The sequence below is a fragment of the Cervus elaphus genome, chromosome 13, assembly GCF_910594005.1.
Source record: "Cervus elaphus chromosome 13, mCerEla1.1, whole genome shotgun sequence".
Classification (NCBI taxonomy): Eukaryota; Metazoa; Chordata; class Mammalia; order Artiodactyla; family Cervidae; genus Cervus; species Cervus elaphus.
This window is the reverse complement of record NC_057827.1, coordinates 71,541,284-71,568,133: the sequence shown is the minus strand read 5'-3', so window position 1 is coordinate 71,568,133 and position 26,850 is coordinate 71,541,284. Positions and strand designations below refer to the sequence as shown.

The 26,850-nt window shown below is 51.4% G+C and overlaps 1 long non-coding RNA gene and 3 gene segments (V, D, J or C); 3 read left to right on the top strand and 1 right to left on the bottom strand.

Moving 5' to 3' along the window:
• Positions 1–26,850, top strand: part of LOC122706350 — a 191,963-nt gene that overhangs the window by 40,457 nt on the left and 124,656 nt on the right.
• LOC122706348 overlaps positions 1–26,850 on the top strand; it is a 78,093-nt gene that overhangs the window by 7,526 nt on the left and 43,717 nt on the right. The window contains 2 exon segments of the C gene segment in view: positions 380–390; positions 18,246–18,255. Coding sequence covers positions 380–390; positions 18,246–18,255 — 21 coding nt within the window.
• The window catches only part of LOC122706357, a 27,901-nt gene continuing 8,079 nt past the window's right edge, over positions 7,029–26,850 (top strand). Inside the window, 2 exon segments of the V gene segment in view lie at positions 7,029–7,132; positions 7,215–7,522. Of these exon segments, the coding sequence occupies positions 7,087–7,132; positions 7,215–7,522 (354 nt within the window).
• Positions 26,279–26,850, bottom strand: part of LOC122706367 — a 14,269-nt gene continuing 13,697 nt past the window's right edge. Inside the window, exons 4-5 of the long non-coding RNA XR_006344386.1 lie at positions 26,750–26,811; positions 26,279–26,496 (exon numbers count right to left, since the gene is read on the bottom strand). This is a non-coding gene — a long non-coding RNA (uncharacterized LOC122706367). The remainder of the gene's footprint in view (positions 26,497–26,749; positions 26,812–26,850) is intronic.

Sequence of the window (26,850 nt, the reverse complement as noted above, 5' to 3'; positions counted from 1 at the left end):
AACCACTACAACATTGTAAAGTAATTAGCCTCCAACTAATAAAAAAAATGGAAAAAATAAAAAAAAGAATCAACGAGGAAGAAATAGAAAACAGGAACAGACCAATTACAAATAACGGAATTGAAGATGTGATTAACAACGCTCCAACAACCAAAAGTCCACAACCAGATGGCTTCAGGGTAGGAATCTATCAGACATTTAGAGAAGAGCTAACACCTATCCTCAAACGGTTTTTTCTTGTATAATTCAGAGAGAAACACTCCCAAGCTCTTTCTACAAGGCCATCATCACCCTGATACTACAGGAAGACAAAGATGTCACAAAAGAGAAAATTATGGCCAAAATTACTGACACGCAAGATGCAAATATCTCTCAACAATATACTAGTAAACAGAGTCCAACAACACATTAACAGAAAACAACACCGTGATGAAGATGGATTATCCAGGGATGCAGGATTCTTCAATACGTGCAAATTAATCAACATGACACACCATATTGAGAGATTAAGAAATAAAACCTATATGCTCATCATAATTGATAAAGAGAACACTTTTTCATTCTATCTGAATTTCAGAAATTATTTGGAGAGAACTCTAATCGATGAAAACAGCTACTTGGAAGATCCAAGAAATTAAAATTATAGAAACCTACTCATCCTGTGCTGGAGTAGGAAATGGCAACCCACTCCAGTACTCTCGCCTGGAAAATCCCATGGAGGGGGGAGCATGGTAGGCTACAGTCCACGGGATCACAAAGAGTCGGACACGACTGAGCAGCTTCACTTTCACACATCCTGTGTAGTTTTATTCTAGTGATCAGAAAACTGGTACAATGCCATGACCTGTTCCCAGCGTCCCACACAGGCCAAGTGTTCCAGATCCAAAGGCCAGGGTGAGAGAACTCAAATGTCCCAGTTGGATGAGTGGAGCCTAAAGCTGCCTTACCCAACTTATAAGTACAAGTTTCCCCCACGTGCAATGTTCCCCCATTCCCTAGAGTACAATCTACCCCTGGGCTGTGGGAGCTCACAGGACTCCCCTCACACAGGACTGAGGTCTAGGGAAAGCAGAGCTGTGGTCTAAAAGTTAAGGCTTCTCCTGTGCCTGACGGCTGTGTCTGCAGGTGACTGACAGCGACTGACTCCCCTTGTCCCCAGGTGTCCTGTCCCAGGTGCAGCTGCAGGTTCCGGCCCAGGACTGGTGAAGCCGTCCCACACACTATCCCTCACCTGTGCGTCTCTGGTTCCTCCATACCAGTGCTCACTGGGGAGTTGGATCCACCAGCCCCCAGGGAAGGGGTAGAGTGGATGTGAGCCGTCATTTCTGGTGGCAACACTTACTGCAACCCACCCCTCAAGAGCCGCACCTCCATCTGCAGAGACACATCCAAGAACCAGCTCTCCCTGCAGCTGATGTCTGTAACCAGCGAGGACCCAGCCGTGTATTACTGTGCAAGAGACATCATGGGGGGAGGTCAGTGTGAGCCCAGAACCAAGCCAGCCTGCAGGAGACAGGCTGGGGGATGCAGGGGTGGTGCTTGGGACTCACACTTGTTTCCTCCCCAGGAGCAGGTGCAGATGGAGGTTAAGGGCCGGTTTCCTGTCAGGATCTGTGATTTCCTCTACAGTCAGTACTTCCCCTTGGGGAACATCTCTGGCCTCAATATTCTTTTTTATCTCTTAGTTCTTTGACCTATAAAGATTTGTTGGAATAAGAGAAAGTCATTTTCTCCTGCAGAAAAGCAGAGTCACTGTCACTTTCTTCTGTCGCCAAGTGCCAAGTAATTTCCAAATCTATGGAGGTAAGTCAGCTACATACATGCAAGGGACTCTACGGGGCTCAACAGGGCAGCTCAGCACAGGGCAGTGAGCAAGCCTGCCAGGAGGTAGCAGCACGATGCACATGGTGGACATCAGGCAGAGAGACAGACCCTGCTGCTGGTGGTGTTGTCTGCACACTTGCTCACAGCATCAGGCTCAGAGGGCACTATGAAAAGGCAAGGATCCACACCAAACCTTGGTTCAAACTTGCAGTATGTGCACGTGCACACATAGACACACACACAGATACACCAAGGGGATTTACTAATAAACCCTTCATCACGTCCATTATCCAGGTGTCATTTGAGAGGAGGAAAATCCTCTCAGCAATCAGAAATGAAGCCTGAGTCTGGAGTGGAGACCTGACCAGGACATCTGTTTCTACAGGGGTCAGAGGTGTTGAAGCAATGAGGGTCCTGCTCACAGGAGAGGCTCCTGTGGGTTCAGTCTCACACCTGCATCAAATGAGAGAAAACAAGTTTCTTATTGAACCTCCAGTGTGTGGGCAGAGGAGAAAACAGGATTAAGCCTTAAGGGGTCAGTAGTCATGAAAACACAGAGTCTGACATTTCCTTCTTCTTAGCCACTATAAGAAAGGATGAAAGAAAGAGGTAAATGATCACTAAAGGTGGGATAACCCAAGTCCTTAGAAAACAAGAGGACTGCTGACCTGTAAGCAAGCAATGAGAACATTAAATTCATGATGGGTTTAGAGGAAGGTTTAGCCCAGAAACTTGGGTGCTAGGTGTCCATTGTGTAAGGTCATGGCTTGTTTTGAAGGTCTTGGGTCTGCTGTGTGTTCCTACAATGAAGAGAGTCCACCATATCTAGGAGAATCTTCATTTTAAAGGGCTCTATTGAAGTACAGAGCTGAAAAATTGATGTAAATGAAATGTGCTGCTGGAGAAGAGTCTTCAGTTTCCCTTGGACTGCAAGGAGAGCAAACCAGTCAATTCAAAAGAAAATCAACCCTAAATATTTTTGGAAGGACTGATGCTGATGCTGAAGCTCCCATACATTGGCCACCTGATGCAAAGAGCTGAGCCATTGAAAAAGACTCTAATGCTGGGAAAGATTTCAGGCAAAAGGAGGAGGGGAAGATAGAGGATGTTGTGGTTAGATAGCATCACTGGAGATACTGGTGCACGGAGGAGCTGGGCGTGATGCAGCCCAGGGGTTTCAAAGAGTCAGACATGACTGAGCACATTTATCAATGTCTTATCATTTCTTGTATGAGCTCTTGTGCAAAAGTGTGCAACATTTTGACATACTTAATTTTAATTATAAATATTTTCCACAGACTTCCTTGTAATTAAATGAAATGACATTTCAAATTAAAAATACTGTGGTGTGAGGACACATCTTCACACATTGAACTGACAGACTGAACTCACACACTGAACTCACAGATCCTAGTTCGGACACAACACATCTGTGCACAGAAGAGGTCCATGAACCTGGGACCTGTTATATTTCCTTCTGTGAGAACATGAAATTATATGTGTCTCCTAACTCCACCAGCTCATGGTGTCCAGGTCAGATGCGGGGCATCTCTGCAAATGCAGGCCCTGATGCCCCTTGGTGAGTAGCAACAGTCTCTCCTGCTCCAGGTGTCGGATGCCACACCTTCCCTCCCCTGCTCCACAGCATCAGCTCACTTCTCAGGTCCAGACCAGAGAGTCTAGATGTGTCCTGTGATTCTTGCTCTTCCTGCTTTGGTTGAAGGTCTTATTACCTACACACAGGCAGGGCAGGGTCTTTCTGATTTAATTTACTCACTCATATGATTGAAAAGATAGACGATGTCTGAGGAGGCCTTACAAATAGCTGAGAAAAGAAGACAAGTGAAAGGCCAAGGAGAAAAGGAATGATATACCCATCTGATAGTAGAGTTTCAAAGAAGAGGAAGGAGAGATAAGAAAGACTGCTTAAGTGAACAATGCAAAGGAATAGAGAAAAACAACAGAATGGGAAAGACTAGAGATCTCTTCAAGGAAATTAGAGATACCAAGGGAACACTTCATGCAAAGATGGGAACAATAAAGCACAGAAATGGTAGAGACCTAACAGAAGCAGAAGATAGTAAGAAGAGGTGGCAAGAATACACAGAAGAGGTATACAAAAATGACCTTCATGACCCAGAGAATCACGATGGTGTGATCATTCAGCTAGAGCCAGATATCCTGGAATGTGAAGTCAAGTGGGCCTTAGGAAGCATCACTACGAACAAAGCTAGTGGGAGTGATGGAATTCCAATTGAGCTATTTCAAATCTTAAAAGATGATGCTGTGAAAGTGCTGCACTCCATATGCCAGCAAATTTGGAAACCTCAGCAGTGGCCACAGGACTGGAAAAGGTCAGCTTTCATTCCAACCCCGAAGAAGGGCAACACCAAAGAATGGTCAAACCACTGGACAACTGCACTCACATCACATGCTAGCAAGGCCATGCTCAGAATCCTCCAAGCTAGGCTTCAACAACACATGAATTGAGAACTTCCAGATGTACAAGCTGGATTAGAAAAGGTAATGGAACCGGAGATCAGATTGCCAACAACATTTGGATCATAAAAGAGTAAACAATTAAAAAAAAATCTACTAACGCTTCATGACTATGCTAAAGCCTTTGACTGTGTGGATCACAACAAAGCATGGAAAATTATAAAAGAGATGGCAATACCAGACCACATTACCTGCCTCCTGAAAAATATTTATGCAGGTCAAGAAGCAATAGCTAGAACAGATCATGGAAGAAGAGACTGGATCAAGAATAGGAAAGGAATGAATCAAGACTCTCTATTGTCACCGTGTTTATTTAACTTACATGAAGTGTACATAACACAAATGCCGAGCTGTAGGAATCACACGGTGAAATCAAGTCTTCCAGTAGAAATATCAATAACCTCAGATATGCAGATGACACCACTTTTATGGCAGAAGCCGAAGAGGAACTAAAGAGCCTCTTGCTAAAGGTGAAAGAGGAGAGTGAAAAGGCTGGCTTAAAGTTCAACATTCAAATTACTAAGATCATGGCATGAGGACCCATGACTTCATGACATATATAGGGAAACAATGGAATCAGTGAAAGTCTTTATTTCCTTGGGGTCCAGAATCACTGTGGATGATGACTGAAGCCATGAGACTAAAAGACACTTACTGCTGGGAGAAAAGCTCTAACAATCCTAGACAGTGTATTAAAAAGCAGAGACATGACTTTGTCAGCAACAGTCCATATAGTCAAAGCCTTGGTTTGTCTGTTAGTCATGTAAGGATGTGAGAGTTGGACCATAAAGAAGGCTGGGAGCTGAAGAACTGATGCTTTTGAACTGTGGGACTCTTGAGAGTCCCTGAGACTGCAAGGAGATCAAACCAGTCCATCCTAAAGGAGATCAGTCTGAATATTCATTGGAAGGACTGATGCTGAAGCTGAAGTTCCAATACTGTGACCACTTGACAGGAAGAGCCAATTCATGGGAAAAGACGCTGATGCTGGGACAGATAGAAGGCAGGAGGAGAAGGAGATGACAGAATCAGATGGTTGGATGGCATCAGTTTGAACAAGCTCTGGGAGATGGTGAACGACAGGGAACTGCAGTCCATGGGGTCACAAAGAGTCAGACATGACTGAGCGACTGAACAGCAACAACAACCAATATTATTGAAAAGACAGAAGCAATATGGTCCATTTAGGACTCTCCTCATGAAACGGGAGGGAGGAAAGGGCTTTTCATAGATAGCAGTTTCCACTTCAGCCGATACACAGCTGAGATCCCTGGGCTGAGGGAGAGCTGACCTGCCCCAAAGCTGCAGTGTTGACATCTCAGGAAGGAGTGGACCAGGGTCACATGGACAGGGTGTCAGACAGAGATGGGGACCCACACTGGTCTTTTCTGGCTCCAGGAGCGATAACACCACTGATGGCAGCACTCACCACCCCCGGAAAACCCACCTAAAGTCCAGACATGCGGTGACAGCCATCATCCCCAGTCTACATGCTCACAGCCGGGATGCAGGTGCGAGGCCACAGCCTCAGGGCCACAGGGAGACGGGGGGCCTGAGCTCTGCTCTCCAGCACTGCTGACTCAGAGGACCTCAGGCTCAGTCCAGGACACGGAGACCCTGGGCTCAGGAAAGCTGCTCTCAGTGGGGTTTTCAAGGGAACCTGCTTCCTGAGGAGGGGCTTTCCTCTGACCATGCCGCCCTCACATTGCACGCCATTCACTCTGAAGGTTTACCTCCACGAACCATGCATGTCCTCTCACCACTGTGGTGGGGACTATGTTCCCTGAGCTCCCATCTCACGGCAGGCACACAGAGAGGAAGGAATAAGCACTTGGAGGAGCAGGCAGTCTGTGCAGAGTGAGCAGGGCACCTGCCCAGCATGTTGGAGCACTGAGGAGCTCCCGGGTGCTGTCTCTCCTCAGTCCTTAGTAGCCTTGGGGTCTGCAGTGTCCACACGCAGGGTGGGGGTCCTGAGTTTCACAAGCTCCTGCAGACAGTTGTGCGCAGGACAGTGTGGGACAGCCCACTGGGCAAGTCAGCCATGCTGGGACGACGGGCTTCTCAGCCGAAACGTCTACTTTGTCCACAAAGTTAATGTTCTGTGTAATTACTGTGAATAAACCATCTCTAGAGTGATTCTTGAGGGTATTTAAACTGTTCCAGATAAAAAAATAGTCATAAAAGGTAAGGGAAATATAAATGCTTTGGGAATTCTGATAAACATTAAATTGGACTCAACTCCATTTGAATTCAATGTGATTATTACTTGTAAATTTTGTCTCTAATGTTTGAATATGGAGTAAGAAAACATAAGCTAATCAGAAAAGAAAAAAAAACAAGAGTTTGTGTCTCACACCTGGGTGGTCCCCGAATGTGTGGTGGGCTTTTGTTGAGTGAAGGTAAACACCTCCCTGGGGTTAAAGTCTCTTCCCAAAATCTGCCATTGTTCCCTGACAGCATCATTTTTCCCGAACAACCCTCCCTCATCATTCCATTCCTCCATAAACAGTCTTCCTGGCAGGGGGAGGGGGACCGCAGGAGGGGCTGAGTTCTCTGATTGAACAGTCAGCGTCCTCCTCACGGGGCGAGGTCCATAGACTGAACCTCCTTTCACTACTTTCTGCTTTTTATGCAGAGGCCCCTCCCACATGCAAAGATCCACTCAGGTCACAGGCTGGAAACAAAGCACCAGGTCACTTAAATTCAGGCTCCTCCTCAGGCTTGAAGAGATTTCCAGGAGCGGTGACTCTCATCTGCTCGAAGATGAGCCCACTGTGGACCTTCCTCTTCGTGCTGTCAGCTCCCAGCGGTGAGTGTCTCTGGATCAGACATGGGCACGTGGGGAAGCTGCCTCTGAGCCCGTGAGTCACCGTGCTTCTCTCTGTCCACAGGGGTCCTGTCCCAGGTGCAGCTGCAGGAGTCGGGACCCAGCCTGGTGAAGCCCTCACAGACCCTCTCCCTCACCTGCGCTGTCTCTGGATTCTCATTAAGCAGCTATGCTGTAGGCTGGGTCCGCCAGGCTCCAGGGAAGGCGCTGGAGTGGGTTGGTATCATATATAGTGGTGGAAGCACATACTATAACCCAGCCCTGAAATCCCGGCTCAGCATCACCAGGGACACCTCCAAGAGCCAAGTCTCTCTCTCACTGAGCAGCGTGACACCAGAGGACACGGCCGTGTATTACTGTGCAAAGGACACAGTGAGGGGAAGTCAGAGTGAGCCCAGACAGAAACCTCCCTGCATGGGGGCCCAGGAGCACCAGGGGGCGCTCGGGACTCAGTAGAAAGCCGAGCCCAGGAGCAGGTGCAGAAGAGGCTTTGGGGGCTGGAGGGCCTGGAGGGGATTCTCTTCAGAACCTGTTCTTTACTGCTCCTGCCCAGGAGCTAAGCCACAGACCCTCTTATGTGTCCTGATATTTCATTGCTATGGTTTATGTCACTCTCAGACAACTGTATGTGTATATATATTTTAATTTTTCCTTGAAGTAAGGATAGCTTTATGCAAACACACACACACACAAACACACAAGCATAATAGTCAACAGCTAAATTTTTTTCTCCTTCATTTTTCTTCTTTCTAAGGAACTCAGTAAAGCATTTGACTCTGACGTTCATTTCAAAACTGTTAACTACCTGAAGTCCACACCCCATTCTGAGCTTCTGTCTGGATCATTCATGAGGGGAAATACAGAGGTCCTCAGGAGGATTTGTCTGTGGGGTCAGCATGGAGCCCACCACCCTCTGTGCTCACTCCCATCACAGTGGCCGTCACTGGTGCAGAGTAAGGAAGCAGGAGCTGTGCTGGGCTCAGCCCTGAGGAAGACCCACGGACTGAGAGGACGAGGAGCTGAGCTGAGACAGGGGAGGGGCAGGGGGCCGTCAGGACAGAGACCCTGGGCTCAGAAAGGGCGATCTGCCCTTGGATCTGGTTCCAAGCCATCTGGTAGACCCAGTGCTTTCCCACCCTTGCTTTCCAACCATGTAAATTCACAGGGTGCCCATGGGGATCCTGGGATGACCAGGGTGAGTGTGACTACAGCCTCTCTGGACTCACAGGACTAGAGCTCCTCAATGCAAATTCCTCTTCAAGCTCCAGGGTAAAATCCACCCCTTGGTGGTGGGAGCTCACCCCTCTCTGCTCACACAGGGCTGAGGTCTCATGGAAGGCACAGCTGTGGTGCAGAAGATGAGGCTGTGGGGTCTTCTCTGCCTGGTGACAGCTCCCCAAGGTGAGGGTCTCAGGTTCAGGCACGGGTCTGTGGGGATGGTTGTGACTGCAGGCCACTGACAGGGACTGACTCTCCTTGTCCCCAGGTGACCTGTCCCAGTGCAGCTGCAGGAGTCGGGCCCAGAACTGCTGAAGCCCTCACTGACCCTCTCCCTCACCTGCACCATCTCTGATTACCCCATCACCAGTGGTTATGGTGGGAACTGGATCTGCCAGCCCCCAGAGAAGAGGCTAGCGTGGACAGGGTGCATATGTTATAATGGTGACACTCACTACAGCCCCTCCATCAAGAACCACACCTCCATCTGCAGGGACACATCCAAGAACCAGTTCTCCCTGCAGCTGAGCCCTGTGACCACTGAGGACACGGCCGTGTGTCACTGTGCAAGAGACACAGTGAGGGGAAGTCAGTGTGAGTCCAGACCCAAGTCACCCTCCGGGGGCTCCATGACCACGAGCGGGTGCTGGAGACACACAGTGGTGTTGTGCAGGTGCAGGGGCAGATGGTGACTGACGGCTGGTCTCCTGTCAGGACCTGGGCTTCCTCTCCTTGTAGCAGTTTCCCTGGGGAACTTCTCTGCATTCATGACTCTGTAGGTGCCTACTCAGCCTCTGAGGCAGAATGGTGTGTTGGGACAGGGGACCATATCCCCACGTCTCTTAGGGTCGCTTCCTCTTGTCACTTATGTCCGTTCTCTGGACATTTGGTGTAAGCCGGCTGAGTCCACAGGAGAGGCTCTGCGTGACTCAGCAATGCGGCTCAGCACAGGGCCAGTGAACGAGCTAGCCAGCGGTCAGCTGTGTAAGTGCATGCTGGACTCAGACAACAGAGGTGTGTAAACCCAGAGCCAGGGAAGAACCCCCCTAGGTGGTGCAAACGGAACTGACACTTCACTCACAGCATCAGCCATAGTTCTCTCCATGGAGACGCAGCGGGACCTCCACGCCAGCCTGGGATAGAAGTTGAGTCTGCTGACACCATGCAGAGGTGCAGGAAGCCGAAAAGTTTGTGTCACCTGTGTTCCTGCATCTATGTCTGTGGTGTCATCAAGCTCACCTTCTATATCAACCTGGGGTGCGGGGTCCCACTGAATTTCCATGGAGAAACTATGAAGAGTGCTATGAGTGAGGTGTCATCTCTTTGAGCACCAACGGGGCATTCTTCCCTTCACTAACTGATAGGCTCTAGTAGGTGCAGTAGATTCTGTCATTTGGGCAGTTCTATGTTAGATAGAGCCCACATACTAAAGGAAAGCTTTTACTAGTAAAAACAATCCCTACTTGATATCCTCAGTTTTATTTTTAAGGTATGATCCACCAGAAGTTTATACGCGGACTCATCTTTCAATGAGAGAGCACAATACATCTAAGGAATATACAGAATATTCCCTGATGAATAAAGAAGCCACTGTGAGCACCCTCTTGGTGTTCAGCCATGTCTCCTGACTGTCTCATGGAACAAACGCTACCTTTTAGCTCATGGAACTTACTGATTTTAAATCACTTTTGTCCTAATTCATGCATGCTAGTCACTTCTGTCATGTCCGACTCTTTCCCACCCAATGGACTGTAGCCCATTAGGCTCCTCTGTCCATGAGAATTTCCAGGCAAAAGTGGATTTGCATGCCCTCCTCCAGGACATCTTCCCGACCCAGGGATCAACCCCATCTCTCTCACATCTGCTGTATTTTCAGGTGGGTTCTTTACCACTAGAGCAACATTTTGATAATTGTGTGAGGCTCATTAAGCAGCAATCAAAGACAAATTGAGTAAACAATGTGAACATGAAAGTCACTCAGTCACCTCCGGCTCTTTGTGACCACGTGGAAAACACAGTCCATGAAATTCTCCGCAGCAGAATACTGGAGGGGTTAGCATTTCCCTTCTCCAGGGGATCATCTGTCATCACCTTCTCCTCCTGCCCTCAATCTTTCCCAGCATAAGCGTCCTTTCCAACGAGTCAGTTGTTCACATCAGACGACCAAGCTATTGGAGCTTCAGCTTCTTTTCAGTCCTTCCAATGAATATTCAGGACTGATTTCCTTTAGGATTGACTGGTTGGATCTCCTTACAGTCCAAGGGACTTTCAAGGGTCTTCTCCAACAGCACAGTTCAAAAGCATCAATACTTTGGCACTCAGATTTCTTTATGGTCTAACTCTGACATCCATACATGACTACTGGAAAAACCATATGGATCTTTGTTAGGAAAATAAAGACTCTGCTTTTGAATATGCTGTCTAGTTGGCCATAGCTTTTCTTCCAAGGAGCATGCTATCAGGGAAGATTAAACTGATCTATCGGGGAAGCCCAAACAATGAGAAAGATCACAAGCTAATGAAACAAGGAGCCCAGATGTGGGTGTTCCAGGCTTGGTGAAGTCAGCAGTTCATGTACCTGGAGAGAGTGAACCACTGTCCACAAGCATACCCACCTGTCAGCCCCTCCCCCAGGTGATTCACATGTACGGAGGTGATGACTGCATTCCCCAGTCACATGCAGACGTGGAAAGGGGCGGGGAGGAGGGGAATGGCTCCTCTGAAATTACCTCAGGAACCAGGAATCCCCATAAGATGTTTTGTCCTGCCTTCTGCCTAGCACTGGGTCACCATGGCCGTAACAATCTCCTCACCGTGAATTCCAGCCTCTGGCAGAGCTTTGGAATCTGAGCCTAAGTGTAAGTGCCCTGCTGTGTCCTTCACCCCTGTCTCTCTATGTTAGTCAAGTCTGTCCAGGCTCCTCTCACTCTTAGTGACATTCGATTTCTCCTTCTACTCACAATTCAAGGACACCCTCAGCTGGTACCTGCTGTTTTCTGCATCAAGAGGTAGTGTGTATGAAATTGTCATGTCCCTCCTTAAAGCAAGGAAATTCTCAACACCAAAACTTACCCTGGACTGAACAGAGTCCTGACGTTTCAAGGGAATCTCCCAGCACAAAACCAGAGAGGTGGGCAATCCACAGTCCAGGTGAGACCTGCCCATGGATGTGAAGATGCAGGAGGCGCACCTTCAGGGTAATTCCTACCAGTTCCTGCAGGACCAGCAATACCCGCTGGGAGGATAAGCGATGCAGGGGGCCACACTCCATGGTTTGTGGGATGTAACTCCAGAAACATCCAGGCCCTCACGGTGAGTGTTCATATTTATCCCTAAGGACACCTGATGGACCGGACGAGGGGAAGGCCAACACTGGAAATGCTAACACCTACCCAGAAGGTTTGTCAGGCAGACCCTCTGTGGAAGAGCTCTTCCCCCAGCTTCTCCCAGGAGGTGAATACAAGTTCTTGTCTACTGCAGACCTACAGAGGGGGCAGATCTCACAGCTAAGGGAAGGGACTGGACCGGTGCACTGCAGGCCGGGAGGAGGTAAGCGGGGATGGGCCAATACTGGAGACCCTGGGGATGTTCACAGCCCAGACTCAGCTCCCCTGAGTCGTGGGTGTTCAATCTCAACAATGCAGGAAGCCCCTACCCACACCTGACCCCCAGGAACCTGGCAGAGCTACGATGTGCAGCCTCTTTGAGGAGGGGAGCTAGTGTGCAGAGACCACAGCCAAACGACATCCACGAGGCAGCGTGCTGAGGCTCTGGTACCTGCAGCTGGAGACCAGGCTCGGAGCACCTCACTGCTGGCCTCAGATCCGGTCTCTCTCCTGCCTGATCGAATTGGCCAGAATCCCTCTCCTGCTGTTGTGTATCTGAGGTGCTCAGGAATGTGTATGAAGGTTCCATCAGAGACTCAGAACAGCGGGCAGAAGCGGGTTGGTCACAGGGCCCTGCTGGAGGAGCTGTATCTGACTCAGCGGGTCTGTCTCCCCACTGACGCCAGGTCCTGAGATCCTCGGGCAGGTGGTCAGGAGGGACGGGGAGAAGCAGGATGGAGTCTGAGGATGGATGCACCCCGAGGCCGTCCTGGTGAAGAGATGTCCTGCCAGGGGACACGCACATGGCTGACCTAGCTTCTCTGCAGGGTGCTGTGTGGCAACCCACTCCAGTGTTCCTGCCTGCAGAATCCCATGGACAGAGGAGTCTGCTGGGCTACAGTCCGTGGGGCCTCAAAGGGTCAGACACGACTGAGGTGCCTGAGCATGCTCAACGCCCCCCGTCCCCCAGGTGAGCATTCCCTCAGGGCAGCATCTGCTGAGTCAGCTGACAAGGGTACTGCCTCATCCTCTTCCGACTTCAGGTGTCTCCTCTCACGCAGGGGTGGGCACTAGAGACCCTCAGGCGTTTGTGCTGTGAGTTGTCAGGGGGCGACTGCACTGGTTTCTGACAAGGGGGCTGGTCTGGCACCTTCCTGTGGGGCCCCTGCAGGGTCCAGGTGCTGCAAGAACAGGGGAACCCAGGTGTGGAACGGTAGTGGAGTGGGCATGGCGCCCCATGCCTCTGTATGCAGCTATCCTGTGACATGATGTTAGCCCCCGGGGGGCTCCAGGAGGCAAAGGGACCCCAAGTCCTCGAGAGCCTCTGGACTCACTGTGAGTGTCAGCTGCATCAGTCCAGCTGCAGCCCCAGGGAGGCGACGTCCAGGTGTTCTCATAAATTTCTTCCTTGGGTCTCTCTCCAGGGTGTGTGCATTGATTGAGGCTATTTCTAGAGATGATTAAAAGACCATGCTGTCTCTAGAAGAATACTCTGATGGTAGAACACAGTCATTTCATACCAGACTAGAAACACTGCTAGGACTGCCTGGGAGCCCCGACAGGGGGTGCCCAGGACCCCACTGCAGGGCTGCTGCCCAGGAGCATGTGGGGAGGGGGCTGGGGAGACTCAGAGACAGAGTCTTCTCTTTTCACAGAAAACAATACCTAGCAGGACAAGGACTGGTGAAGTTTAATATTGGGTCCTGATGAGAATACACAGCTCAATGAGGCCACAAGAAGTATGTGTGTATATGTGTGTGAGTGTGTGTGAGTGTGTGTATGAGTGTGTGAATGTGTGTGCTTATGTGTGTGTGTATGTGAGCAAGTGAGTGTGTATGTGTGTGCACATTTGTGTGTGTATGAGTGTGTATATGAGTGTGTGAATGTGTTTGAGTGCATGTGTGAGTGTGGATGTGTGTGCATGTTTGTGTATTTATATGAGTATGTGTATGCATGTGAGTGTGTGTATGTAAGTATGAGTGTGTGTATGTATGCATCTGAGTGTGTGAATGTGTGTGATTAGGTTTGTGTGTGTATGTGTGAGTGTGAAAGTGTCTGTGTGTGTGTCTGTATGTCTGTGTGACAGGTGAGTGTGTGAATACCCAGTGGTGGCAGAGTTTGGGGAACACACTGATTAAGACGTGAAGATGTCTCTGTGACATTAAAGGCTGGTTCACGGTGAGGACTGTGTCCTGTGGGGCTGGTCCCTCACTGCAAGAGCTCTGAGTGCACAGCGGTCAGGGACATGGCAGAGACACATGTCCTCAAACAAGGATGAGGACACGGACACACGAATTCCCACTGAGCGTGGTCATGGGTCATAAGACTACTCCTTCCTAATACTGCCCATGAATTGAGTGTGAAGTTTTCAGCCTCTAGAACATGCAGATGACCTGAGGTGTCCTAGGTTAAATTGGGATATTCTGAGCCCTGAGAACATCACCCACAACAACACCAGCTCTGCACAGCAGTCCTGGGAGCACAGCCCTCACCAGGGACGGGAGCTGGAGAGTCCTCCTCCTGGGGCCTTGGCTCCAGGTCAGGGTCATCCCGGTCTGGGGTGGAGGAAGGGACAGGGTCCAGTCAGGGGGGTTCATGCCCTTCTGTCTCCGGTCCCTGGGTGTGCACACCCAGGTGCAGCTGGTGCAGTCGGGGCTGAGCTGAGGAAGCCTGGGGCATCAGTGAAGGTGTCCCGCACGGCTTCTGGATACACCTTCAGCGACTACAACATGCACTGGGTGTGACCAGCCCCTCAACACGGGCTTGAGTGGATGGACGAATTGACAGCAAAGATGGTGGACAAAGTATGCACAGAAGCTCCAGGGCAGAGTCACGTTGGCCGCAGACACGTCCACCAGCACCGCCTACATGGAGCTGAGTAATCTGAGGTCTGAGGACATGGCTGTTTATTACTGTCTGAGACACACAGTGTGAACACCCACATCCTGAGGGTGTCAGAAACCCTGAGGGGCAGGGCGGCTGTGCTGGGGCTGATGATGACAGGGCCGATTGGGTCGGGGTCCTGAGAAAGGTGGGTACAAGCATGTGCTCACTGTTACAGGAGTGTGTTCACTGCCAGAAGATTGTGTTCACTGTCGAAGAAACAGTGTGTTCACTCTCTTAGGACTGTGTTCCGTCAGAGGAGTCTGTTCACTCATGCAGGAGTGTGTCCCCTATCAGAGGAGTGTGTCCGCTGTTACAGGAGTGTGTTCTCTGTCAGAAGAGTGTGTTCGCTGACAGAAGAGTGTGTTCCCTGACAGAAGAGTGTGTTCCCTGTGCAGGAGTGTGTTCCCTGACAGAAGAGTGTGTTCCCTATCAGAGGAGTGTTTCGCTGTTACAGGATTGTGGTCACTGTCAGAAGAGTGTATTTGCTGTTACAGGACTGTGTTCCCTGACAGAAGAGTGTGTTCCCTGTGCAGGAGTGTGTTCCCTGACAGAAGAGTGTGTTCCCTATCAGAGGAGTGTTTCGCTGTTACAGGATTGTGTTCACTGTCAGAAGAGTGTATTTGCTGTTACAGGAGTGTGTTCGCTGACAGAAGAGTGTGTTCCCTATCAGAGGAGTGTTTCGCTGTTACAGGATTGTGTTCACTATCAGAGGAGTGTATTTGCTGTTACAGGAGTGTGTTCCCTGACAGAAGAGTGTGTTCCCTGACAGAAGAGTGTGTTCCCTGTACAGGAGTGTGTTCGCTGACAGAAGAGTGTGTTCCCTGACAGAAGAGTGTGTTCCCTGTACAGGAGTGTGTTCCCTGACAGAAGAGTGTGTTCCCTATCAGAGGAGTGTGTTCCCTGTACAGGTGTGTTTTCACTGTCAGAAGAGTGTGTTTGCTGTTACAGGAGTGTGTTCCCTGACAGAAGAGTGTGTTCCCTGACAGAAGAGTGTGTTCCCTGTACAGGAGTGTGTTCCCTGACAGAAGAGTGTGTTCCCTATCAGAGGAGTGTTTCGCTGTTACAGGATTGTGTTCCCTGTCAGAAGAGTGTGTTCGCTGCTACAGGAGTGTGTTCACTATTAAGACGTCTGCAGGTAGTTGAGCCTTTTGCTGCCCCGCTCAGGAGTGAACACCCCTTTTGCTCTATGTCATTGCCAGGACCTGGTATGCTGTGTTCTGGGTTCCAGCCGTTCTAACTGTGCAGTGGTACCTCACAGTCCTTTAAGCATGCAGTCCCTGATGGCTTGGGATGTGGAAGGTCTTTCCAAACGCTCATGTGTCAGCTGTCCATCTTTGCGGGGAAGTTCAGATTTCACCCATTTTTCACTGGGTTGCTTACCTTCTGTTGTTCAGTTATGGTAACATTGGTATGGTAACGTGCATTCATAGCACAAAGCTCTTCCCAAATATGCTATTTATAAACATATCTTTCCAGCCTGTGGCTAGCCATTAGATTCCCTTAACCGTGAGTTCAGAAAACAAGTGTTTTTCATTGTGATCCTCTCCAATTTATACATTTTCCCCCATGGATCATGCTTTTGGTCTAAAACTTGTTGGTCTAAAAACTTGTTGGCAAATTTAAGGGCACCCAGAAGTTTTCCAAGTGCAGCCCAACTCCACCCTCAACAGATGGGGCTGAAGAGGTGGGAAAATCAGGAACATGGAAGGAACATGCAATTCTTCTCAATGGGATTTCAGTCTCTTCTCCCCCACAAGCTTTATTCTCTTTAATCATGTATTGAAACCTGTACTTATGGATGGTTATTCTGTACTTGGAATTAAAATAAACATAATGTTTTAATTTTGTTCAAATTGTTCCACTTTTAGCCTGGGGTTGGCTAAACTTTGGGGTTGGTGCCTGTAGCCCTTTGAAATTCCTGTGTGGTTTTGTGTCTTGGAAGACTCCATGGGCTGCGGGACTACTCATAGGCTGCCCCAGCGTTGTCTTGCACACTCCTATCCCAGCCCTGGAATTAGCCATTTCTCTAAGCAATTCTGCTTTCCTCGGTTGTGAGAAGTTATCAGAAACCAGGAGTTTAGGGATAGTTGTTCCCATGCAGCTGTGCTGACGATGGCTGCTTGGCTAGCAGAGCTAGGGAATCTGTAACAGTGTCCCGCACCAGGTACACGCTGGTGTCTAGCAGTATTCCTGAATCTCGTCTTCTCTGCCGGTACTAGACTGAACTTTCAAACACAGTGGTGCATCCACCCCTACCCCAAAGCTTCACAGACCTCTCTAGCCGTCCTCCCTGGCATCTGGAACTGCCCACGCAACAGCGAGAAGCCTGGTTCCCATCACGTGCCATCTGGTACCTAGTGCTCGGGTCCCAGTATGCACACGCAGTGTTCTGAGTGGTCAGCACTGTCCGCGAGGACACACGGGGTCATTGTCGAGGCTCAGCCCAGTGAGCACTCCTCCACCCTCAGCCTGACAGACCCCACATGTTGGGAAAGTTCCCACAGAGCCCACCACCTTCAGCATGCTGTTGTAAGCTGTGTAATGTCAGCAGACATTGTTTACAGTCCATATTTCATCCTGAGACTCAGGACCTCCTAAATGATGTTGTACATGTGCATGTTAGGTTCATCCTTCATGCCAACAAGCTCCGCGATTTTTGACAAGGGCATGATATCGTGGGTCCACCGTCCCAGGTCATACAGCATAGCTTCACCACCCCTAACAATCACCTACGCTTCACCCGTCCAGTGCCCTCCCTTCAATTCCTGGATCCGCTGACAGGTTTATCCTATGTGTGTGTGTGTGTACGGGTGCTCCTTTGGGTCTGACTCGTTCAGACCCCCTGGACTGTAGCCCACCAGGCTTCTCTGTCCATGGGATTTTCCAGGCAAGAATCTTGGAGCGGGTTGCCATTTCCTCCCTCAGAGGATCTTTTCCACCCAGGGACTGAACCTGTGTTTCCCACGTCTCTTGTGTCTCCTACCTTAGCAAGCAGATTCTTTACCACTGCACCACCTGGGAAGCCCTGTCCTGACTATAGTTTTCCCCTTTCCAGAACAGCCTATAAATGAACTCATACCATATGTAGGCCTTTAAGACTGCTTTCTCTCACTTCGCCAAATGCATGTAAGGTTCTTTCACACCAGCCATGGACATTCCAGAAAGGAAATTAAGAAACTGTTCCATTAAAATTGCATCGAAAAGAATTAAATGCCTGGCAATAAATTTAACCAAGGCAAGGAGAGACATGTGCCCTGAAAACTACAAAACATAAGACAAAACATGAACCACAGGAAGAAATGAGACTCCATGCGTGTTCAGTTGTACCTGACTCTCTGAGACCCCCAGGGCTGTATTCCACCAGGCTTCTCTGTCCATGGGATTTTTCAGGCAAGAACACTGGAGAGGGTTGCCATTTCCTTGGGCAGGGTATCTTCCCGACCCAGGGATCTTACTTCTCCCAACAACCTTGATTCAGCCTGTGCTTCACGGAGCCCTCCCCTCCTCCGTCTCCTGCACTGACAGGCAGGTTCCTTGCCGCGCGCACCACCTAGTGCACAGACACCTGAGTTCACAGATGGAGCAGCTTTTTCACATTGAAGGAGAGCAAGGCTTCTCCGAGTCAGTGACATGACCAGTGAGGAGCAGGCAGCCACTGAGAGGGCTGATGGGAGCCTTCAGGGCCCGGAGAGAGGAGGTGGCTACTCAACTGTTTGGTGTCAAATGGTTGGTTTCATGACACATGAAGTTTCCATCCACTGAAAAGAACAGATTCCTAGATGACCCTTCAGGGTTTGATCGCTCTTTCTTCTACTCTTCCCCTGCGTGTGTGGCCCACAGGCGGCCCGCTCTTTCTCTGGGAAAGGACGCCGTGCGTGCCTCCAGTCTCAGCAGTCATGGGTGAAGCTACTCCAGCCGTTTGTGTGCACTGTGTGGACGCGCCTCAGGTCACTCAGGAAGACACCGAGAAGCATGCTTGCCGATCTCAGGATAAAGCTGCAGATATTGCTCAGTCGCTAAGTCAGCTCCGTGAACTGCAGCACGCCAGGCCACTTGTCCTCCACTACCTCTTGGAGTTTGCTCAAACTCATGTCCGCTGAGTTGGTGATGCTATCTAACCACCTCTTTCTCTGCCGCCCCTTTCTCCTTGTGGCCTCAATCTTTCTCAGGATCTGGGTCTTTTCCAATGAGTCAGCTCTTCACATCAGGAGGCTAAAGTAGCGGAGCTTCAGCATCATTCCTTCCAATGACTATCCAGGGTTGATCTCCTTTAGGATTGACTGGTTTGATCTCCCTGCTGTTCAAGGGACTCTCAAGAGTCTTCTCCAGCAGCACAGTCCAAAAGCATCAACTCTTTGCTGCTCAGCCTTCTTTATGGAAAATGGCAACCCATTCCAGGGTCCTTGCCACGAGAACCTCACAAATAGCATGAAAAGGGTAAAACCATGCTACATTTCTTCGAAACTGCCACACCGCCTGCCGAGCTGACTGACGGGTCAACCTTCTTTCCACAACAATGACAAGCTTTTCCATTGTCTTCCTCACTGGTCAGCAGTGGGCATCGCAAGACTGGTGAGTTTTAGCCATTCTAACCGTATGGCCAAACAGTGGCCCTAGGGGTGAGGACAGCTCTTAGGGAGGGTCTGGATTTTCTCCGGTCCTGCAGCTCTCAGACATGTCCCCTCCATACCTGTGGAGACGGACCCTCAGTCTCCTGAAAGTCCACTGCACTGTGACCTTCACAGAAGGGGAGTGGTCCCACAGACAGCACAGGTCTTGCTACAAGCACGGGGTTCCAGACCCCCACCCCACCCCAGAAGCTCTGTCTGACGCACACCAGAGTGGGCCGAGAGGCCCTCCCCACCCCAAGTGCCCCATCACACTGCTCCCAGGTCATTCTGTCTCCTCAATAGCAGCCTGGGTGGTGGGACGATGGAGGGATGACGAAGCCCACCCTGCCTCCTGAAATGCAGTCTGGGGCAACATGCAAGTGTCTCTGTTCCCATGCGTGCTGTCCTGTGGGAGCCGGAGGGGCCAGCTCCCGGTGGGTGTGTGAGACACGCCCCGATGGACCCCCATCCTCCTCCGCTCCGGCTCTGGCCAAGTCCAGGGAAAGGGGGGTGGCAGAAAGGTCAGTGGGTGGTGGAACCCCATGGCCAACCCTGGCCGGTAGAAGCGGTGGCCACAGCAGTCCTGGAACAATGTCCGCCTCTTGGAAAAGTCACATTACACACTCCCCTAGTCCATCAGGCAGCAGGCAGGCTGCTTTGCCGGCACCCCACGGCCCTGCCTCGATGGGCCAGGCCAGAACCCCCACGAGGCCACCCTGGCACCCGTGCACTGCCCACACTGCATCTGCTCCTGACGATGCCTCACTCACAGCGTCTCTGCTCAGGGGTCAGCCAACCGGGGGCAAGCCCTCTGGGCCAGCACTTTGATCCTTGGAGGTCACGAGCACCCTCTCGATCACCCCCTCTGGGGAGGGGGACCAGCTGCCTTTTACAGGATCCCTGCAGCCAAAGAAAGTTTCTACAGGACTAGTCCCCCCAACCCAACCTCACCCCAGCAACCCCAAATTCTGCATAATGACAGCTTCTGTAACCACACGTGCAGGGAACACAGTAGCTGGTTATGCCCCAGGTAGCCACATGCATGTGCTCCACATGCTCTCCACACCAAGCCCTGAGGTCCCCACCCTTACTGTGGGGCCCACACTGGCAGCGGGAAGGGGACCCTGTGTATGGTAACTGCATGTCTAGCCTAGGAGCTGCCATGCTGTGGGCCCCTTCAGAAATCCCAGGGGTCCCTGGCCTCTGCTGGCTCTCCTGCCACCTGTGGGTGTGTGATGTTTGCCTCCTTCTAAGGTTATGCCTGTCTCATCCGCAGCCCACACTCAGGAGGCTGACACGACCTCTGGAGACCCATGGAGCCAATTGGGCTGCTAAATATAGCCAGAATGGATACCGATCCTTTTCACACCCAATGTGAAAGCTGCCTGTATGCCTGGTGGAGGGTATTGGTCAGCAGGTGTCCTCTCATGCTCTGAAAAAGACAGCGTGTAGGTACAGAAGGGTGGAAACAGTGACCGGGTACATCACATCTAAGCTGAGTGAAGGTTCTGAGACTCCTGTCTTCTGATGTTGTCTCTGGGGCTGATCCTCAGCACAGAGGATCCTCCAGATGGGCAAGATTAAGAAACTGGACAGTAGGATCTGGGTCTTATCCTGAATGTGGCGGACCATCCAGATTTGGGAAGATGGAAAAACTGTGGACAGCAGGAGCCAGGCTCCACGGCATCGGCAGCCTCCTGCCCGTCGCCAATTTGTCTCCAATTGCACGTCTCAGGGACTCGGATACCACAGGGCTGCCAAAGCACCTGCCCAGTTATCATCACAGAACTTCCCAGGAGCACACAGGCTGCCAGCCCTCACACAACCCACATCCGGTGTTCCTGCAACCAAAAACACCAGGCCCGGAAATCAGAGACGGACCTTCCCGTGGGCAGGGAGAGCTGACAGCCTCCCTGGCACGCGCCTCCGCCGCAACAGCCGCTGCTGCACAGGCCTGAAGGCAGACGCAGCGCGCCGTCCTCTACAGGATCCAGCAGGTGAAAGCAAACACCTTTCCCGCCTGCAGGAAGTACTCCCTTTGACCGTTTCTGCAAACGGTGAGGAGGACGTGAAGGCGTCTGTAACTCCCCCAGGATGACAGCAGGCACGGACACAGAATTCAGAGCCAAGAGGAAAGGGGCAGGGCTGCGGAGCAGCAGGGCCCAGAGACATCCCGGAGCCCAAGCTCCTTCCGCTCGGCTGGCCTCACGGCAGGCCGATCCGCCCAGGGCCAGGAGTCGGGTCACGAGTCGCAGCCTCACTGGCAGAGCCAGCGGACAGAGCAGAGGGCCAGCGAGGGTCCTCCTGAGTCGTCTCGCCTGGGGTTTCACTCTAGTTCCTCGTATGGTGCAGGGACCGGGAGGTGAGGAGGTAGAGTGCTACAGGCCACAGGCTGCTGCAGACACTCCCTGCTTCCCGCTGGATTCTGCATGGAGGGCTCCGGTTCTCATCCCCTGCAGCCATGCCCAGCGGGGCTTGGCCAAGGGTTTCCTGTGAGCTGATACTGGGGCAAGGGGGCAGGGTTCAGGGGACAGCCACTCCGTACACCATGGGCCACCTCCCTGTAGCGAGCAGCTTGCAGTCAAGGCAACAGAACACAGACGTGAAAGGGAAGGAACCAGATCCGACCTGAATCAGACTTCTTCTCTCCCAAGACAAGAAGGCAAAAAGTGACATGGCCCCAAGAGCAAAATGCAGCAGGGGGCACCCTCTGTTGATACAGAGTTCTCATATCACGGGCAAAAGGGAAATCTTGCTTTTGATTCTGCCCTGTGAGTGAGTTTCTGTCCTCTGTGGATGGCTACAAAGTTGTGTAAAAATGCCTGAAATATTTCCTCGCTCCCCTTGGGTACCAGCAGGCCCCCTGGGTCCACAGAGGCACAGGCGAAAACCATCCCCTGCCAGGAAAGAGCCTTACAGAAGGACAAGAAGGGAACCCGGGTCTCACAGTCAGGCCTGGCTTCTGGTCTCACCAGCCGGGGTCAGCAAGAATCACAGAGAGCGTCCCAGAGGAGAGTGGGGAGCCTGCTCCTCAGGGGGCCTAAAAGAAGCTTCCAAGCAAAAACCACGAGGAACACACGGTTTGCAAGTGACCTACCTGCTAACCAGAATGAGACACATGCAATTATGAACTTTTAAGACATTTTCAGCACCTATGAACGTGACGTGAGCAGTGTCTGGTTCCAATCGCCAAAGTAGAAGGAAGTGGTGCTCACCGGGAGGAAGAGAGGACTGCGCAGGAGGGGGCCTGGCAGCCCCCGCGGGCAGAGCGGGGTCGTGAGCCGCGGTGCAGGTGTACGTCGGGCGTGCAGACCGCTGGAAGAAGGGCTGGACGTGTGGGGTGGAGACAGGCCTCCGCTCCCCTGCCCTGCCCCTGCCATGTCACCCTCGTGGACCCGCCCTCCGCCCGCCCCTGCTCAGCCCCGCTGGTCTGATGACCAGGCTCCCCCAGGGCCTCGCCCGGTGACTGTGACGCCGTCTCTGCAGATGACCCGCCAGGGCTGGGGCTGGCAGCCCAGGCACCCTTTGTTCCCCCTCAGTGTCTCCTCGGGCGGCAGTGGCCTCAGCACGCGGCTCAGGCCTGGCTCCTCTGCGGGGCCTCCCCTTCTCTGTCCTCGCTGGCCGACATCCCTGAGCAGCGCCCCCATGCTGGCCGAGGGCCAGGTCACCCTGAGGGCAGCCCTCTGGCTGCTCGGGCTCTGGGCAGTGCTGGCCGCTGTCCAGTGCTCTCCGGACCGCCCCTCATGGTGCTACATCTCCACGGAGGTGGTAGTTCCCAGGAAGGAGCCGCACCAAGGCAAGGGGGCCCAGGTGCTGGGCTGGCTCTCCTACAGCCTGCGTTTTGGGGGACAGAGGCACGTTATCCGCATGCGGCGCAAGAGGTTCTTTTGGCCTGGGTACCTGATGATGACTCAGGATGACCAAGGAGTCCTGCAGACGGACCACCCCTTCGTCCCTGAAGACTGTTACTACTTTGGCTACCTGGAGGAGACCCCTTTCTCCATGGTCACCATGAACACGTGCTACGGGGGTCTCCAGGGTTATATGAAGCTGGATGACCTTACCTACGAAATCAGCCCCCTCAAGCATTCTCAAAAGTTTGAGCACACTGTTTCTCAGATGGTGGCAGACGCCAATGCAATGGGACGGATGCACAGACCGGGGTATGAGGAGGAAAGGGACCCTCTGCTCTCTCCAGCAAACATCACTGCAGGCCCCCGATTGTCTAGTAAGCTGTTTTTCTTCCATGTAGCACATGTTAAAGCACTAGTTCAGTCTACTAATGCATTTTACCAAACCGTAAACAATGTGTCAACAGCTGCTCAGTACATGGTAGAGGTGGGCAATATCATTGATGCGGTTTATCGTGGTCTTGAGATAAGGTTTTATATTAGCATCCTACACGTTTTTGACCTTATGGACCCAGTCAACACTGAGTCTCTCAGACCAAACAGTCCATACTTCAACTTCTATGAAAGAACCCTAAGTCGTTTTTTTAGATCACATACTGGCATAGTCTTTAATACAGTTGAACCACCAGATGGTGCCACTCTTCCAAACATTTATAGTTTCTGCCACGGAAATAATTTGATTGCAATGGCTACATCAGGGAAATCTATCCTACGTGTGGCTCTCTATATGTGCTTCCTACTCGGCAGAAGTATTGGTCTGTATTATGACGGCGATAACTGTGTTTGCCAGAGAAGGACCACCTGCATTATGAATGTCTACCAGTCACTGACAGATGCTTTCAGTAACTGCTCCTACATGCATTTAACACGTATATTATCGAGTGATACAAGCGATTGTATGTTTGACCCGAGGCTGGTATATTACAATAAATCAATGACACATGAACGTTGTGGAAATGGAGAAGTGGAAAGTGGGGAGCAATGCGACTGTGGCTCCTTCAAGGAGTGCTATAACAACCCATGCTGTGACAGCCTCTGTTCCTGGACTGCTAGAAGTAACTGTGATGCAGAAGCCTGCTGCACAAACTGCACATACTCCAAGCCCGGGATGCTCTGCTGACCCATCCAGAGTATATGTGACCTTCCTGAGTACTGCCGTGGGGTAAGCAAGACCTGCCCTAAAGATGTTTTTATGCAAGATGGAACCCCATGCGGTGAAGAGGGCTACTGCTTTAATGGAAGTTGCACTGACCGCAATGTGCATTGCAAAGAAATCTTTGGTAGAGGGGCTTTCAATGCTCCGAATTCATGCTATATTCTAAACAGAAGATCCAACCGATTTGGACACTGTAGAAGAATTCCTACCTATCGCGGCTATACACCTTGTAGGATTGAGGATCAGCTTTGTGGAAGGCTGCAGTGCACCAACGTCACTTCTCTCCCTCGGCTGCAGGAACACGTTGCATTTCATCAAACTCATTTATCAGGGTTCTTGTGTTTTGGTCTGGACCTACACCGTGGGACAGGAACCGTTGATGTTGGCCGAGTGAGAGAGGGTACCCTCTGTGGTGACGGAATGTACTGTTTAAACACGACCTGCAACAGTCCTGTGAGTAAAATAGAGTATACGTGTCTCCCTCAGAAATGCAGCTTCAGAGGAGTTTGCAACAGTGAAGACCACTGCCATTGCCACGTGGGCTGGGCACCTCCGCTTTGCAAAACCATGGGTAAGGGAGGGAGTGCAGACAGCGGACCCCCTCCAAATCTATTTCGGTCAGTACCATATGACGAAACAATTCTCATCTATCTGAGACTGGTGTTCGCTCGCCTGTATGCCTTGACAGCTGCACTGCTCTTTGGTGTGGCCACAAATGTAAAAACTATCCAGACCAGCAAAATTAAGGAAGAAACCGTAAAACCTGTGTAAACCAGCCTCCTGACCCCTGCACAACTGCAGGGGAGGTAGGAGGAACTTCTGAGAAGGAATCAGTGATAGACAGCAAAGCTGAAGTCTGCGGCAGACAGGGGTGGGGGCAGTTATCAGGAGGGTCAGCCTTCTCACACCAGGTCTCTTCAATAGGCCACTGACCAGCACTCTGAAATGAATCTTGAAAACCATACATAGATGTCCTGTAATATTTTGTATTCCTAAGAGCCCAAACTGAGCCTGAGACTGGTCAGGAGAGACCTGAGTCAGCAACTGGGTCTTGACCCAAAGTTGCTGGTCCCAGTGTTAACAACCCCTTTAGGGGCAACTTTATTTGGGTTTTCTCCAAATCAGTGCTCTTGAACACTGAGGTTTTCCTCATCTCTTAGGTACCTTCTCTTTTGCCAAACCCAAACTGGATTGAGGGTGGTCGAGGACTACTCCCAGTCGAGGACTATTCACGTGGGGTGGGGGGCGAATGGGGTGGTCTGCCACACATGGCAGACCCACTGTCCTCTGGCAGCTGGGCAGGGTGGGTGCCTTCCACGTCCAGCCTCAGGACAGAGCAGAGACCCAGACAGACACTTCTCACCCTTGGGTGACCTCTGGCTGTTTCTGAGGTGAACGTCATGCACGTGTATGCAAGAGTGAGTGTGCTCAAGTGCTGGGTGTGTCTGGCCCCCGTGAGGACACACCCCCAGGAGGCGAGCCTGGAGCCCAAGGCCTCCAGGCTCTGCAGACCCAGCACTAGAATCTAGATTGGCTATCCTCTTTTTCCACAATTCTGGGGTAAAGGCTTTAAAATCCTCAAACTCAAACTGGGTTCTAAAACTCAGCGATGGAAGGTTCTGGAAACACTCTCCTGGCCCCACAATGGCTCCAGGAAGTGGGAGCCCAGGGACCACTGGGTCTGCTTGGGAGATTCAATGCCAGCATTCATGGGTGAAGACCCTCCTAACCTCCCCAGGGTCCTCCCACCTCCCACTGACCCCTGCCTGCAGAGCCCAGTGCAGGCGGAAGAGGTGCCCTACCCTGTCCAGGGGCAGGACTGTTCCCTCCCTCTCCTGATCAGGTCTGGCAGATGCCTGGGTTTACATGCTTGGAACACAGGAGCACCTCCTCAGAACCTTGACAAAGCCTCCTTTGGCCCACCTGCTCCCTCTCTTACCTGAGGAAGCAAGTGAACCAGAGACAGCACCCCATGGCGAAAGGCCACCCTCCCACCAAAGCTCTTGAGAGACAAGGTTCTTCTCTGCCCAGCTGGCTCATCCCCCAACTGGGAGGAGAAGCTGGAGAAAGTGGGCTGCTGTGGATTAGCCATTGCAAAGTCCCGCTGAGCAAAGTCAGAGGCTTCGGGTTCATCCAGGGCTTTGGGAGGAGGGAGGGGATGCAGAGGCAGTATTGTCATGGTTCTTGACCTGAAGCAGCCCAATGGAAAACACTTATTTGGTATTAGTCGATTCTGAAACTGAAAGCAGAAGTAGCGTCTAAAATAGAGGATAGCTTCCCCTGTCTCTGGGGAAGAACCAAAGAAACCTGGACCAAGCAGCAAGTATCAAGAGTGGGACTGATGACAGTGACTGGTGAGTGAGCCCCAGGAACCCTGGACCGGCTGGGAGGGGCTCGTCGGGGGAAGGCGGGCCCCACCGGGGAGGAGGTGCTCCCTAGGCCTCCCACCACCCACAAGAGCCACGCCTCCCTGACCGGCCCCACCTCAGTACCTGCATGTTGGAGAAGACTCTGGAGAGTCTCTTGGACTGCAAGGAGATCCAACCAGTCCATCCTAAAAGAAATCAGTCCTGAATATTCATTGGAGGACTGA